Raw genomic sequence first — 17,747 nt, 5'->3', positions numbered from 1 at the left:
AACCCAGTGGAAAAACAAAACAAAGGTTTTAACTAGATAAAATTCCAAATGAAGAATGGTTCAAAACCGGAAACATGAATCAGCTTTTAGCAAATTCGAGCTTTGTAATAAGTTACCTGCTCACATTTAAATCAAAGCTGTAAAACTATCTAGTGAAACAAAATGCCTGGAAAATACTTAAATGATGACAGAACCCAAGCATTACAAACGATTTCCAAAACACTATTTCAAGAGTAAAAGGCATGCCTGTTACCCTCGTAACTTGCACAAAACCAAGCACATAGAAAGCAAAAAACTATCAAGAATTCAAAACTTATTACAATTCCATCCCCTCCAAACTTCTAACACATCCTTTCAGGGTAGACTTTCACAGGCATTTTTATGCCTGAACTGTCACCAACGTAGGATTCACACCCCCCTCTGACAGGCAAGATCAACTGCTTTAAAAAATCCCCTCCCTAACACAGGGATACTAGCTTTCCAACTGATGAGCATGAAGTGGACCTGAAAAAAAATTGAAATTAATTTTTTTTAATGACCACCTGAGTTTCAATTTCAGTCAGGTTTAGTTTCTCAACACAGCCTGTCATGCAACTGGCACAGAGACAGCATCCAGACAGAATTGCTCCTTCATATGTTGGTGACTGCTAACATCAGGACAGAAAACTACAGCATTTAACCACAGGATGGAAGCATCAGATTGTGACAGGACAAGTTTATGAATAGAAATAATTTACAGTGACATTTGGGATTTAAAGTCCTAAAAGTAACATGCACAACTAGAGAAGGTTGGAAATACATAGATAACGAGCAAAAGTGTTCCACTCTATTGCTAGTCAATGTTTTGGGAAGAGAGGAAGAAAATTTCAGTAACTCCACAGGATAACAGAACAAAGCAGAAACATAACTAATTTCACTTTTTCAAATTGACTAGCCCCTTGGAGTTCATCTTTCCTGTTAGAAGAGCATAACATCCTCCCTCCCAATTATTCAACATCACAGGAAACCTAAGCTGTTCCATACAAACCATTGCACAAAACCCCTCTATTTCATTGAGAGAGAACTCTCTGAAGGAACCCTTCCATCACCTAAAGGGGATGCATTTGGCAAGCTAACACAAAGTTAAACAATCATAACCGAAGCATCTCGTCTGGTTTTTTTTTTCCTCCTACTGAAGGAGAGCTTCTGGATAATGCCCATTTTTTGCCGCAATGAAGGAAACCTACAGAAGTTATTAAACAAACTCCCACATTAACAGCAACATGCTACTGAATTTACCAATTAAAAAACTGGCTTTTAAAAACACTTTGCTTAAGGTCCTCTGTTTTCATCTACTTTTGAAGATTTGTAGGTGGAAAAACCTAAAAGCAGATGGGTGGGGAGATAAAATGGTCAGACATTACTGTTGTCAGACTTTGCTAACTCTACTACTGTATGAAGTGAAACACAGGCTCCCTGCCAACAACCAAACCAATTGAAGACATTCTGGAATTTCAGCCTCCATTTCAGACTGTTCTCTCTCATCCGACAGTTTCAACTCCTTTATGAGCACTATACCCACTATGCTTAACTCCAAAAGTCTCAAGATTGTTTTATCAGTAATTTAAGACCCCCAAGTATTTTTAACCAGTCTGGGACTATGAATTTCATAACAGAAGTTATTGTGTATTTGGTCTGAATATTTTCAAAAGCATAAAGTGTCCTTAATTTATATGTACAGAACTTCTGGAATTTAAGTAAGGAAAGAAGACTATTTAATTTTAGACTAAATCAGTCAAAAGCTTGATTTTATGTCCTTTCTTTACTTTTAGATAAATTAGTTTATTATAGTGCATAACTCTACTTCAGCTCTGATAAGTAAGGATGAAGTTGCATTTCATCCAAACACTCAATATGTCCATTTTTGACCTCTGAAGATAGCTTTCTAAAGATCAAAATTTTTTTTTGATCAAGGAATAATGAATGAGGTGTTATATAATTCCAATGCAAGAATACTTCAAGCAGCTACATAATTCTTACCACTGTGAGCTGCATATAAAATTTCTACTTTAGTAATCAAGCTTTGAATCATTTTCCTATCAGGCAAAAATACCCGAAATGACCAGACCACAGAACCAACTCATTACTAAGTGTGTGTATATATATATATATGGCAACTAAGATCAAAGAATTTCACAATTAATGTTCACAAGACACAAAAGTAATTTCGCTTAATATATTAAAGCATGACAAAAGTATTAATACACAGCATAATTTTAAGGTACATTTCAAATATATTTATAGACTCTTACTTATCATTCCAAGTCCTCCAAGTGGACTTTAGGCATTTTGAGACAGATTTAGGTATTGCAAAGGAACTTAAAAAGAACTCTCCCCTCATTAGCCAAGAAACACAAAATACCCATTTAAAGTGAACTAAAACACTGAAGTGTTTTCTAGGCTTTTGACCAAAACACAAAAAAATGGAGAATACTGGAGAATAAATGGCTCCTACTCTAAGCTGCCTAACTGTGCATGACAAAAATTAAATTCAGACATCTTTTTGCTAGTTAAACCAGTAGGTCTTCTCTCATCTTTTCAGTGACTTATGACAACAATTTTCTTCCAAGAAGCACATTTATTTCCCTCTTGGTATTAATTTCTTTTTTCCCAGCTTTCTGGTTTACTCTCCAATAGACAAAGCCATTGCGAATTTTAAAACTAGAACTGAGTCAGATTAAGAGTCTTAAGAACCCAACACATACAGTGAGTACATCAGTTAATTCAAACCTGCATGCACGTCTTGGCATCTGCTACAGCACAAACAACTCAGCTGATCTCAGACAACAAATACTTGCAATAACTGTCCTACAGAAAAAAGCACCACAACATCTAAAACGTCCTGATGGATTCCCATCACACTCACAATACCAGCATCACATTAGATGGAAAAATACAATTGAAGACAAAGCGTAAAACAGAATAAAATACAATTAAGTTACTTTTCAGTGTTATGGATAATCAGTATTGTCACAAGATTGCTAAAATAGGCTTTTTAATCTAGCCATAGTCTTGCTTATTGTGCAAGATTCAATTTTTGCTTCCTATGGCCATCACAAATTCCAGTTTAGCACTTTATAAACTATTTAATCCACCATACAGGATTCTTAAAGAAAAAACCCTATAGACTCCACAGTGCAGAGGATTCCTTTTACTAAACAAAGTCAACAATGAGGAAAAGTAATAAAGTTTAGCTTATCTTACCTTGTTCATGGCTCCAGGCTGTGGTCCTCTTAGTCCAGCCTGCCCTCCCATTTGTGGAGTGCCTTGTTGCAGTGTCTCAGCCAACAAGGTGCCAGCACCGCCCATTCCTGGGTTTGGGTACGGCATATTGGGTCGCCCTCTGCCTGCTCCAATGGAACCGTTCATGACTTGCCCCTGCATCATCCCCTGTCCGTTGCCTGCTGCCAACATCCCAGGATTCATGCCAGCATTCATCCCTGTGTTCATTCCCATGCCAGGCTGGTTAACTGGGCTGTTCACTGTTGGCATCATTGCTGCTGTGGATTGAGCAGAAGGACCCTGGTTTGGTCCATTTGCGCCCATCGCCATACTGGGAGAAGTCAAACCAGCCTGTGCCATAGGGCTTTTCACCATGCTGTTTAACATTCCCATTCCAGGACTATTTTGTTGGGTTTGACTGGCCATGCCTTGGCCAGGGCCACCAACCCCCATATTGAGATTTGGGGAGCTACCAGCCCGTAGAAGTTCAGACAGCTGCTTGTGTTTAGAGGCAGCATCTTGTGCAAGGCCAAGGCTGGTCTGCAGCTGATTAATGTCACCACCATTGGTGAGTCCAAGTTCTGTGGAGCTGATCAGTTCATCTGGCAAGTCATGTTCCAGATCAAAGAGTGATCCAAAATCTGAAAAACAAAACAGATTGTATATGAAGTCAGAGTAATTAACTGTCTTGAAGCTTCTACTTTTTAATTTCCAGTAACTAGCGAAACTTGACCTTTTAAATTTGAACAGAATTCCCTTATCAGTTGTTACTGAAAGCTATCTAATTCATCAAGATAAAAGTAATTCTAAACTTTATGGGGTCTAAACTAGAGAAAACCATTCTACTTCAGCCTTCTACAATTTGTGTTGAAAGATCACTGGATAGCTCAGCCTATTATCTCTCAACTTCAGAATTTCAATAAGGAGGAAGTGAAAAATACGTATAGAAATCTCTGAGTTCGCCAGTGGAATTAAAGAGCAATTATGAGAAAGAATTAGCAGGTTGATGGAAAAACACTGTCTTTATAACTTTTGCTAAGCTCTGTCACTTTTGGAACAGCAGCAATTAATACAGAAATATAATTTTTTTTAAAAAGTTTACTATTTATAAAATAATCAGTAGAGGTTTGGTTATAGGGTTTTATGTTGAATTGGGTTTTCTGGTGTTTGGTTTGGTTGGTTGTTTTGGTTTCTTTTTTTGGGTAGCTGTTTATTTTTATTCTTCCATATGCAGTCATCACCAGCATTGAATTGCCGAATTTCATTGAAATTCAGTAAGCCGGTATCTTCCCGCAACAACCGCTGTCAAAAAACAAAGTAACCCTCCTTGCCACAAAGCTGTGAAAAACACCAGGATGAAAAAACAAATTCCCATCTCAAGAGCCCATGAAAAGTAACTAAGTGGCGAAAGATTGCTACTTGGAATATATAGATACAAGAATATCACATTCCCAGTTCCCAGAATCGATTTTCTAAAAAGGACAAGAAGCTGGTATGCCTACGGTAGTAGTACATACCTTGGTCTACTTTATCTACAGTAGTTAAACCAAAAATAACTTGGAAAGCTTATGGTTTCTGACATGCATTAATGACAATTTCCCTCTCCAAGTGAGAGAGGAGCTGGTGTGCTGTTCTCACCAACAATGAGTATCTGGTGAGGAATGCAAAGCTCAAATGCAGCCTTGGCTTCAACAATCAGAAACAGTGGAGGTCAAGATCCAAATGGTCCAAATATTAGTGGAAAAGGACTACAGTTGAACAGTATGTAAGTCAGAAAAGTTCATCAGCATTATGGATCTTCTCTTTATGTTTAAAATGTTTCGCATGATACTATATCCAAATTGCCAAACATCTGGACTAAGAGAGTTCCTACAACTTCACAACCATTATCATCTATAAGATTATGAGTTTAGAATTCTGAAAATAGGGTATGAGATTGGCAAGAATGCAGGTACACCACAACAGGGATTTTAACACTCCTTTTATACACTCTACATTACTACAAACCACCAGAGACAGACTGAAAATTTCCATTAAAGAACTTTTAAACTATTAAAAGCAGGTAGCCCATTCTTCACTACCATTTATCTTGTGCTAGAAGTTGTGCTTTGCAAGACACACTATAGACTGATCATTCTTTTGCATGACTGGTATTTTTGAGGATTTAAAAGTGAAGGAACAATCAGAAGAATAAATCTTTGTCCAAGTTGTCTTTCATCTAAAATTATGAACTTAATGTTGTGTGTCAGTAGATTCATCTAAAAACACACCACACCCCCCCCATCTCCACAAAAAACAGAAAAAAATACTAAAACCAACTTACAATGCTCAGTGTTTAGCTTAATTATGTTTTAATGAACATGGGAAGAGTTAATGGAAGAGATCCTCAAATTAGAGATCCACAAACTGGAGAATACCATCAAAAAAAATTGATGACAGCTTAAATCAGCTTCCATTGGCACCTTAAGAAGCGTGTTAGGACATGTTTCACAGACAACCGTTGCAACACTACATCCTGAAAACACTCTGCTAACACTCTGACAAAAAGCCCATGAGTGAGGAAGGAGTAAAAGATACTCAAGATCAGGAAACTCACAAATTAGTCTGTTGGCCTCAATGATGAACAAACAAAACTGAAAACGAAAGTTAAGTGACTGGGAAAAATGTGACCCAGCACAAAGCCTGTACCTACAACACAACCATCATGGCAGCCCAGACACCTCCCCATCAGCACCCACACAGTCCAAGTTTTTGACTGTAGCTGAGCAAAGAATTTCTGCTCTTGAACAAACACAACTTCCAGTACAGGGTAAATCCCAAACCAAAAGCCCTCGCTTCACCTTTCTTGAGTTCAGACCATTGCATACAAAGCCCTTCACAAAACCAACTGTAAAATGACTGGTAAACGTTTAAATATGAAAAACTAATTTGTTTATCAAACTACCACACAGTATTTTCTTAGGAAGACCCATACAGATGATTTCAGATGTAACACCACAAAGAGGCAGTGCAATTCTTGTTTTGAGAGACAAAGTTTTGATCATCTTGACTCACAAGAAAATATTAATCTGCTTCTCTGAAGACCTCACTCTTCTTGAAATTCTCCCTCTTAATAAACGAGGAGATAATTCCAGCTTTAAGGCTTACTTGCGCATTACTAACTGGAGCATCCGGGTACAAGCTATCTGAGCTCCTTGGCCTGGTCATTTTGTGACATCAGTGAACAGGAAGAAAAATGTCATAAAAACTGTAAGTAGCATTAATTCTTTTTATTAATGCTTTAAAACACAATGTAGCACCAACTACATTAACAAAACCCACCCCCAACCTGAATGGCTGTGAAACAATCCTAATTGGACTAGTTCTTTACATCAAAACATCTAGGACATTCCAATAAAACTTTCCACATAAAACTAACTTGCTAGGATTTTTTAATCCTAGAGAATATACTACAGACAATTAATTGCAAAAGAATACTGTCAACTATTAAGAACAATAAGTAGTAACAACCAAGAATGTAATATTCTGGTGTGAGTTTGCTCTTTTTAGAAGCCTTTTCCAAAAATAAATATTCAAAGTCTTCTTTAGCCAGTAGATATAGAAAATAAAATTTAAATTGTCTGATCAGCTATGAAAATAACATTTTTAGTCAACTGTTGTGAGGCAGAAATTTTCTGATACAGGACTGAAACAAAATCTCAATGATCATAAAGAAGAATAGGACCTTGTGTATAGCTAACAATTGCAATCCATTTCAGTCTTCTATATAGAATTGGTGCCCTAAAGGCCACTGTAGAGAGTTCTACCTATCACCAAGCCAAAAACAGTCAAGGCTGGGCCAGGCAGCTCACAAACCATGTGAAAACAAGATCATATATACTCACACAAGAGCCAAAGGCATAGTTTAAGACAATGGTGAGAAGAATTCAGAGAACCAATTGACTTTCCAGTACACTGAGCTCACTGCTACTCTTGCAATCTGTTTCATTAAGGATATGCACAAAGATTTCTCGCTAACAAAATATAGCTTGTGGGCAGGCAGAGGAGGAAGATTAGTCCTGCAAAGGTTTGTCCACCTGATTCATCATCTCTAGAGATCCTGACACAAAGAAAATTGGGATGTAACAGAACAGACAGTATCTGGCCTAAAGCCCAAAACCATCCAGTAATACACTGGAAGGAAGTGGTAGTGGTAAAGCTAAATCCTGATCTCAGTAGAGCAGCATAGAGCAATTCCCCATTATACTGTTTACGGTATTGTTAGTATATTTCTTTCTCCAGGTAACACGAACATATAGAATAGATTGGTGCTACCACCCAAGAGGCAAAGAAAACAAAACCTCCTCCAAACAACATCTAAGTGGTAGATCCAAAAGTCTTAACCTGTGATCATCTCAACATGCAAAGGCATAATTCCATTTAGGAACTGTACCACTACTGAACACTTAGCAAGTCTTTAGGAAAAAAAAAAGAAAAGAGTCATGAAAGTCTGATCTAACTTGCCCTGGCTACATTAGATCTGTAATGAGAAAATCAGAAAAGACAGTAGAAACAGGTCCATCTCTATCAGAGGCAGTTCAGCTAGACCGGATTAAATGTGCCCTAAACTGTGAGAAGGCAACTTCAAAAAATCAGTGTACTAACTTGCATTGCATACTATGGATTGTCTTCTTCATTCTGGATTCTACTTCTAGAAGTCTGCCTTTGACAATGTCAAATCTGCAAAATGCAAGGAAACTTCCAGCCTGGGTTGAAAAGCCATCTGGCACCAAAATGGACTTTAAACTAATACATATGCAGAGTGTGCAATCAAAATCCTTAAGTCAATAAGACTTCAGAGTCTTATCAAGTGATCAATTTTCAAATTAGCCACAAAGTATTTATTTCAAGTTAGTTTTACTGCAAGAGCACCTGGTAGCACCAGTGATGCAACAGCTCTCAAAGCAGGCAATGCAGCAATTTATGACAGTGCTTACAAAGCAGGGAAAATATATCAATACTAACTACTTAGCAAGGAAATCAACGTGTTCAGGTGGCACGTATGGGTTTCTTTTACATGCTTTATAGCCTACAGTCAGGATTCCATCATTTTCTCATTTCTGGATTAAGAGAACAGACCTTTACTCACCTTCCAGAATAAAACAGGAATTTCTGTCTGTATGCAAACTATCTGGTCCTAGCAGCAAATAGGCTGCAGTGAACAATACTAGTTTTCTAGGAACTTCCCCACGAGCTACAAAATAGCAACACTTTATTCTCACAGGTATGAACCCTCAGACTCAAGCCATTACAGCATTCAGTCTTGAGAAGAGCTGGTACAAGCTGAAGGAAAAGCATCACGTGTGATCAGCCATACCTCAAGAACTCTGCACAGCAGATAGGTCAGACAGCTACGGACTCCTGAGCCTACCTCTGCCAGACCAGCATAGAGGTAAGAAATTCAACAGCTCCTGTTCCTGTTTCCCATGTAGTATATTCCAAACAGAGACACACCAACTTAGAAAGCTGCTGAACACACCTTTTTAAACAAATGTTTCTGAAGCCAAAGAACCTCTTCGTGGATCAACTTATATCACAGTCATTGGGTTCACTATGAAACAAGCAGACACCGAATACAAAGCATGCATGCATGTTACAGGGTTGACAGGAACTGCAGATGATGTTGGACCACATGAAAAACACAACACCTTTGCCATGCTTTCAGACAAAGAATGACAATAAGGTGCTGAAGTCAGTATTTTCCCTGCATGAGGATACAAAAGCTACCTATAACTGAACAGGGCCTACAAGTAACAGAGAAAGTGCCCAGAAGATCCCACCAGTATTCCAGAGAAATCAGCCATTCAGGTTTGCAGTCAAGCACCAGCATTACAGGCCCTAAAGCACACTGTCTGAAATGCCTTCAAAACAAATAAACAAACAAACAAAAAAACCAAAAACAAAAAAAAAAAAACCAAAAAAAACCCACAAAAAAACCCCCCAAAATTCAAAACATAAAACCAAAAAAAGACAGAAGATAAGGAGACACAATAGGATAATCCTCTAATCCTCAACTATCCATGAAAATTCAGAAGCAAAGGTGAAGCACAGACTTGCAACAAAGTGCTAATAAAGTCATCAATTCCCAAGGCCTCTACAATGACAGAAAATTAAGCCAGACAAGTCCAGGCAGTTTTATCAGGGAAGAAAAAAACCCAAACAAAAATCCACATGCTCAAGAAAGAAGCACACACCAACCTGGTAGGAACTTTGCTATATTGCACTTTGGAGATCAGACCATCAAATCCATTAAAAGAGGGGACTTTTCATGTAGATCCTCTATGAAGCCACAATTACCCAATGATAACACAAGCTCAGTCAAAATGTTCTAACTTAAAATGTAGAATTAATTTAAATTCATCTACTGAACTGATTCAAAATTAAAGGGCAAAACAACCACATCAGCCTAACATATCAAGAGTCATCATTGCAGCTACTGCTTCCAAAATCTTCAGAGAGCACTCCCTGTAAAACCCTAATGGGAGGTGATCTCTTGCTCAACAGCAACTGAGAATTCATGTTCTGTATTATGCTATTTGAGTAACAGTCTTCAGCATTAGACTTCAATATTAATTCTGTTCCCTGTAAGAAACTGGGAAAGCACTGCCATCTTCCTCCTCTGCCAATCCAGAAAAAAAAACTGAATTTCTTCACTACATCAAGAAACATTGTGTTTTGAGGTAAGAGACTGTAAATCATACAAACAGAAAACATATTAAAAAAACCTTATTCAAAACACCTGGAAGACAACAAACACAAAGACTCAAAATATGTTGCCACATTATGGTAGCAATTTCTAGCACAAATATTTTTAAAAACGATTAAACATTTGTTGATCAAAGTCCAATTCACCATCTAGAATGTACATGATTCCAATATTACTTGTAACAACCAGGCATAAATGCAAGTACAGATGTGAACAGCAACAACAAAAATCATTCTAAAGCAGCAACAGCATATCATTCAACATCTACTGAAGTCCTAAAATTAGGACTTCGCTCTCTCAATTTTTTAAGCTATCCTAATCTCTATTCAAACACTGGTGTCAAACACATGAACTTTTGCTTAAGGACAATAGTCTTAATTTTGTGAAGTCTCAATAACCTGCAAGTTTAAGTCATACTTTTCCCAAACTAATATCAACTGAAATGACTATTTAATAGACTCTGATTGATGCATGTTTTTTGCAGCTTCAGAATAAAATAGTATTTATAACAAACTTTTGAGTCTCATATTCAAAGTTCTTAAAAAAAACAGTATTTAGAGATACAGATGATAGCAGGAGTTAACCATAGAAAACCACAGTGAAAAGACAATGGTTATGAGTCTGGAATATATAATTGTAATTGTTCTAGGGAAAGAGAAGTGGTGTAATCATATGGAAAAGACTGGGGTCAAAATTCAGGAATAGGGTATGTTTGAAGATTTAATATTACTTAAGGAGGAATTGCAGAGACATTTCTATGTATGTACCTGTTTATTCATGCTGTTATACAACGGTACTTGTCTTGCCAACACTGATAACCCACATAATATGAAGCTTTTACATTTTAATTCCAAAATGCTGAAGTCAAACCATCATAACTTCCTTATGAACATGTTGCTATTTACATAAATTTCACTGGACTACCTTTAACTTTAGTCAAAAGTCTCTAAATTAGTATTCTTATTCCCAGTGGCATCTGTGTATTCACACAGGTCTAGAAAGTTAGAGAAGCTGGTGAACAAAAACTGGGTACATGTAGACAGGATGGGAACACCCTCATGTACACAGAACACACTGAATCCACTTTAAAAGTGATTACAAATGTTTCAAGAAAATAGTAAAGTTCATTTCATTGTCAAGTTAACAACGACTTTGAAATGATGCAATCTGCATATACAATTACCAAAAAGTCAAGTCACTTTTCTGAGTTCATTCCCCATTACTCCAGAGTAAAAGCAAAAGCAATGCTGAACTTATGTACAAAAAACATACAAGTGAACAAAATAACATAAGTCAGCAGATCAGACTTCATTATCTTAAACCAGTAATAGTCCAGATTTACTGAAATTACATCCAGCAACATGTAAAAGGGAGTTTAGCTTCAGCAAAATTTGTACTGAGCAAGCCGTATATCAGCATTTTGCTGGAATTTTACTTTTTATTAGGATTCCAAAAAGGAAAAAGCCCTGAAAATAACTATCATTTCATTCATTAAAACAGTAGGAGAGTGTTACAATCTCTCTTAAAGCAAGATAAATTGTCTATTCATTATTATTTGGAAGTCCTACAAAAAAAACGAAACACCAAATCTTGATTCTGCAAGCAGAGAAAGAGGCAGCACAGAGGTGTTTCACACTATCAAATGGGAAAGAGCTAAATCTTTATCTGCCCCATCTCACAATGACCACTAATAGAAAATAACCTGTTTTTCAAGGTTCTGTATCTAACTTGCACTTTTTAATGAATATCTTAAGACTGGTCTCCAACTTCACATGCTTGATGTCAGGTATGTTTACAGGAGCAACAAGTTACTGTGGTTTGAGACCCCCAAAATTCAACACTCCTAATTTTCTTCAAAAATATTTGGAAGAAATAGGTGCTTGAAGGAGAATATTGTACATCGAGTTTTTAAGAGAACTTTAAATACATTCATATGCTATTGCATTTAAAGAAAACTTGTTGCTGTTTAGGAAGAGAATGATAGGTTGTCTGATACTGTTCAGGGGGAGGATCTCTGCCTTAGTTTAAGTTCTACAAATTCAAGGCAGCCACAGAAGTTTTTTATCAGGCACACCACCATATGCAGAGACAGATGTATTTTACTTCAGCCTGCTGCTACAGTTTAAGTGAAGACAGAAAAACAAAATCCTTGGAGACAGGTGTGCATTGTTTAGTTGTCAGTGAAATCTACGCAGCAAAATGAGTCCAATTTGTCAAATTATAAATCTAAGTTATTTTTGGGCAAACCCTCTGAGAAGGAGCACAAATTCAAGAGATGAGAAAGGTTGAAATACAATCATTACACAGTTGGAACAAGCACTGAAAGGCTGCTTCTGCTAAGAAAGACACTGAGGTGACACCCTGGAGGATGATCAAGTAGCCTACAGAGAAGATGCAGGAAATAAAATCATACAAAATATCATACAAAAATCATACAAAAAATCATAAAATCATACTAAATCATACAAAATTCAAACTTAATAATAAAGTGGTTTTCTCCAAGTTATAAAGATAAAAAAAATCAGAATTCCTACAGTAGAAGTTCAGCATTTGGTCCCAGTATCTTATTAGACCCACATCCCCAAAAAACATATACTAAAACCTAGAGTCTGATAGACCCTTCCCAGATAAAATTTGGTTTTCTGCAAAAGGTGACCAATAAACTGAACTCAAGGCAAGTCCTGCTCTAGGACTGTGAGGAACAAGATGTAAAAATTAGAAGATTTTTTTTTTAACTAGGATTTAAATTCCCAAGTGTTTTCCCAAACAGAAGTTTTTCCCTGCAGTATTAAACTTGCAAATCTAGTTTTAAATTGCAATTGTAAACTGGTTTTCCAGTCTCAAAGGCTTTTTATTGCTAAGTGCTCAACACTCAGTTTTACACCGTGGTACGTATGGTCCTTGTGTTGGAGTGAGCATTTATTTTTTTTTAATTAGGTACCTTTCTAACACTGCTCAGAAAAAGTACCTACCTATGCCAGAGTCTATATGGTGAAAGACACGAAAGAATAGATACAGCATTTTGGAAACTTACAAGGCTCAGCAGTCTGCAAGATTTTCTTTAAAAAAAAAAATCACTAAGCACTATAGGAATGACTGGTTTACTTTTTAAACAAGTCTCACAGACTTATATTTTCTTAATTTATGTTTATTCCTAAAACAGTTACTTTGAGAGCCTGTTTAGCTACACAGCAAAGACATTCATTTTTGTCACACAAGCATCCACCACTACAATACTTGACTTATAGTATATGCTATCCATCATATGACATTTTAAGGCAAAACTAGCAAGAAATATGGCTTTTAACAAGAAGGGATAAAAACATTTAAGTGATGGCTGTAAGTTAAATGTAGCTAGTCATAATCTTTAACGTTAGCTAGAAAACAGATGGATGAAAAGTTGTTAATTTTAAATGTAGTACATACAAACACCAGCAAAAACCACACAGCTCTTGGAAAAGAGACTTGAAAAGGGCAGTGAGGCAAGATTAATACAATTCATTTTGAGAAAATAAACATCCTGATCCATTTGGAACAAATGAAAGATGAGAATCAGTCAAAACTGCAATAGTCCAGAAGAGAAGTTACATTACAGGTCTTAGACCTTTGATGTGAGGGAGAGTAAAATTTCAAAGGTTAGAAACAGCTCCTGACAAAAAGGAACATCCAGGCTTTACAAAAGATGGATATTTCAAGGGAGATTGAAGATGTGCTACTGCGCAGAGAAACGTGACTTTTAGGTATAGTAAACTGAAGGATATTGAGGCACATACCACAAATGCCAACTAATTGTGAACAACTGACTTCCAGTGTCCCAGCAAGCCCGAAACACTAAGTCCTTAAAATCTTATTTTCAGATCTAGCAGCCTAAAGACATGATACTCTACAAACACACTGCAGCAGGGGGTGTACTCCATTTTTATTCTGTGAAGAAACACAGCAGTCCTGAACCCAGAGCCCAAATCACTTTCCCAGTTAACACAAAACAGGTTATTTTTAAGCAAGAGAAGTACATGGGGGGGGGGGGGGGCATGTTGTAAAATACAATTAAACTCTCCTGCCCTGAATATACCACATAGAAATCTGTACATAACAATTTCAGCACAGCTGCATTAATGCAGGAAAAGTTAAGGGATGCACGAATAAAAAGACATATTTCCCCTCCTCCCCCCCCAAAAAAAATCCCAAAACAAGTGATTTAAAGCATCCAATTAAGAATCTATCTTTATGAACAACTTTCACTCATTTTATTCCAAGAGGTAATTCCTCAGGATGCACTCATGGTATTCTGCTGTAGTGGGGGGACTAAAATGCACCAATTTACCAATACAATATTTAAGAAAGTCTTGTTAGAATAGGTGAAACAAATAAAAAATGTCGCTACCAGTTCGGAAAGGTAAGCAAAGGAGCTACATTGGCAATGTAGCCAGTTTCATCTTCTATCAATGTAACCCAATGTAACCCTGCTGGTACAGAAGTGTGACTAAGTCACTGTTGTTACCAACAGATGATCCCACTCTAGAGTTGTAATGGCCCTCAGAAAACTTAAGACCTGGACAAGGTATATTGATCATTACCGTTCTTCTTTGCAACAAATTTAACACTTAAACCAGAAAGGGGGGAAAAAAAAAGTTGTAGAAAAACCTGTGTAGTTCAAGGGAATCCCACACAGTCCTGCCTCTGAAATTATTCCAGAGCTACACAACGTTAAAGAAAAAATGAGACCATTCAAAAATTCTAATATACTACATTGGAAGTACCAAGACTTTCTAAACTACTTCAAAATATTTATTATAAGATGTGCTACAAACATTTCAGTTTGCTCTACTAAAGTGTGAACTGGCATTGATAAAGCAACTTAAAAGCACACTAACACAGTATGTTCCATGGCAAAGGAAATCCTGAGCAGGGAACACATGAACCATCTATAATATAACTTTTAAGACAGAAGATGCAGCACTGCAACAGAAATGGGAAATGCAGCTATATTTGGCTGCTGCCAATAAATCAAGCATATTAGGACAATCTCTCCTTACTTTTTAGAAGAAAGCCACCAATGTTAGAGTTTAGTGTATTCCAGGCCCAGAATATGAGTATCATCCAAGTCTACAGTGAAAACATGAGTTAGAGACTCTTCTTAGTCTTCAATACAAATATACTTAACATCAGCAAGTTTGGGAATAACTTAACAGGAGTCAATCATCATCTTTACATATCTAACAAACTAAAACGTTTGAGATTAAGAAACTAATCAAAAAGTTAACAGCAAAAACAGCACTAAGCACAGGTGCTGCAAAAAGTTTCATGAACAGTGCAAATTTCTTTCTCCTTCCCTCTAATGGTGCTGAGAATCTAACAGTTTTAAAAAGAGTGCTTGAGTAAGTACATAAGCACCATGTTACTTATTTCCTATAATTATCCAAGTAGTGAGGACAATACAAGATTCTATAAGTGGAATTTACTTAATGACAGCTGCTTGCACTATTTCAAAGCAGATTTAGCAGATAGGTTAAAAAATTGTAAACTTAAAGCTGTTTCCCACAACAGAAGTATGACAAAACAAACTGCAGTCGCAAGCAGCAAATGAAAAAATATAACCCTCAAAATACATTCATTAGTTCATGGGTTGGATTTTTACAGAAATAGGTATTATATGTCATGTTAAAAAAACACTGAAAGTAAAACTGTCCCATATTCATATAATTAGTTGGCAATAAAAAAAAAAAAAAATAGCCAGAAAATTAAGAACTCTTTAATAGGTCTTACGTAGCACATATGAAGTGCTTGCAATACTATAAACCTCTGCTGTCAGATGATGACAGTCCAAATCACTTTGGGAAAAACTGAAACTGTCTGAAACTTACTGAAACTCTCCAGTCCCTAGTGTTTCACCAAAACTATAAAAAGTTCATTTATTAACTATAAAAACCTGCCCAGTAAGTTAACAACTAAAGACTAAGTATTCTGTGAAAGACTACACCTGATAAACTGAAATACATTCACATCCAACCCTTATTTGATCACAAATGTCCAAACTTAGATGCATGCATACATATGACATACGAATCAAAATGTGCCTTTAACTTGCATATTTTTAAAGTATCAGAACTTCTCACAAAATATTATTTCACCTCTCTAAACAGAGCAAAAATAACCACTATCAAGACAAAAAGTGATTACTATTGAATTAACCACTGTTTTCCAAATGTAGCACAAAACCAGACAACAACTAGTTCTAGTTAAGAGTAGTTTCTCCAACCCCCTTCTACTCTTTCTAGAGACCTGTTGATATAAGGAATAGTCATGTCCTCCAATTACAACACAGTATTGGCTGTATTTAATATGCACTAAAAGTCACAAATTTTTCGAAACTAGTATGTCATTCGCCGAGAATAGAAAAGGCAAAATCAAAATTTTGGAGATGATCCCAAGTAGAATCACATCCACTCCTCAAAGACCTGCTATTAAAACCTGGTGTTAACTGTCAAAGAGAGCTTTTCAGAGAGAACAAACCAAACCAAACCAACCAAAAAAACCCAACACCACCAACAACAAAACTACTCTTTCCTTTTCTTGCCAGTTGTTAACTGCATTGAACAAGAGCACTGGTGCCTTCAGAAATGCCACCACTCACCAGACTGGCAGGAGGAGGCCTCCTCCATATCCCATAGGCTAATAGGATCTAACGTGAGTTCAAAGAAACTCCTGTGGGACAGGTAACAGAGTATTCTCATAGCAGAATGACACCAAATACTCACCTACTTCGCAAGAAGCATTAAAAAGCTGAACAGCCCTTTGTTACTTTCTCCCCCCCTCCCAGAACAACCAGTTCATATTTGCTAGGGATTGGGACACCTAAAATTTCCATGCTCTAGCTTGCCTTCGCAGCATCACCAAAGACCTTTGCAGGACTGCAGAGACGTCCCTTTTCTCTTCACAGCTCTTAAGACTACAGGAGAATTTCAGACATTTTGGTCTAGCAGCAAAGAAACAGGAGATGCAAGATTAACTACACTCCATATTGATTCTTAATGCAAATAAGGTGAAATAAAATTTCATCTCTAAGAAAATAAGAGTCTCAATAAACCTTATGCTACAAGCATGGCATCTGGATTTTGGTTTTAGCTGCTTTTCCTAAAGCCGATGGGCTATTTGAATCAGAAAAGCAGTATTTTGATACACTTCTGTAAGGAAGAAGATTGTAAAAAGTAAATCATATAAGCAGACTGCACATAAGAAGGGAAAAAGAAAAATAGCAGAGAAATAACTCACTCGTTTCTAAACAAACTGTAAAAGAACCCCATATATGCAAAATAAAATACAAAACCAAGACATTTGTGTGTACACACGTGATTTAACAATAAAATATACAAAAGCATCGTCTTTAGCAGTACTTCGTTTTCTGCAACTGGCATTATGCTTAGCAAGGAGCTCGGTAATCGCTACTATTGTGAAAGACACGAAAATGACGAACTGTTAAGTTCTATCTACAGCTGATCAAAAGCACAATAAACTGAATAGCTTTGCTTTCAATCACTTCCAAAAAACCAAAAGGGCAAAAACATCCGAACACCCTCCCTATGCCATTAACGCAAATAGCTTCAAACGGAGCGAGAACAGGCGAAACAGACGCGAAGGAGAAAGGCAGGCTCGAGCTAAGAGCAGCAAAAGGGAGGAAGAGATTTAGGCAAAATCGGGGAGAAAGGGGCAGTAATTGCGGCAACGAGAAGTGGGGAGGGTC

At 36.9% G+C, this 17,747-nt stretch overlaps 1 protein-coding gene across 1 annotated transcript in view; it reads right to left on the bottom strand.

The window, feature by feature from the left end:
* The window catches only part of EP300 (EP300 lysine acetyltransferase), a 61,574-nt gene that overhangs the window by 41,912 nt on the left and 1,915 nt on the right, over window positions 1-17,747 (bottom strand). The window contains exon 2 of the mRNA XM_005527651.3: window positions 3,244-3,902. Coding sequence (XP_005527708.1) covers window positions 3,244-3,902 — 659 coding nt within the window. The remainder of the gene's footprint in view (window positions 1-3,243; window positions 3,903-17,747) is intronic.

Source organism: Pseudopodoces humilis, chromosome 5, assembly GCF_049639895.1.
Source record: "Pseudopodoces humilis isolate 2021_Gansu_Grassland_sample_001 chromosome 5, ASM4963989v1, whole genome shotgun sequence".
Lineage (NCBI taxonomy): Eukaryota > Metazoa > Chordata > Aves > Passeriformes > Paridae > Pseudopodoces > Pseudopodoces humilis.
This window is presented reverse-complemented; position numbering and strand designations above follow the sequence as displayed.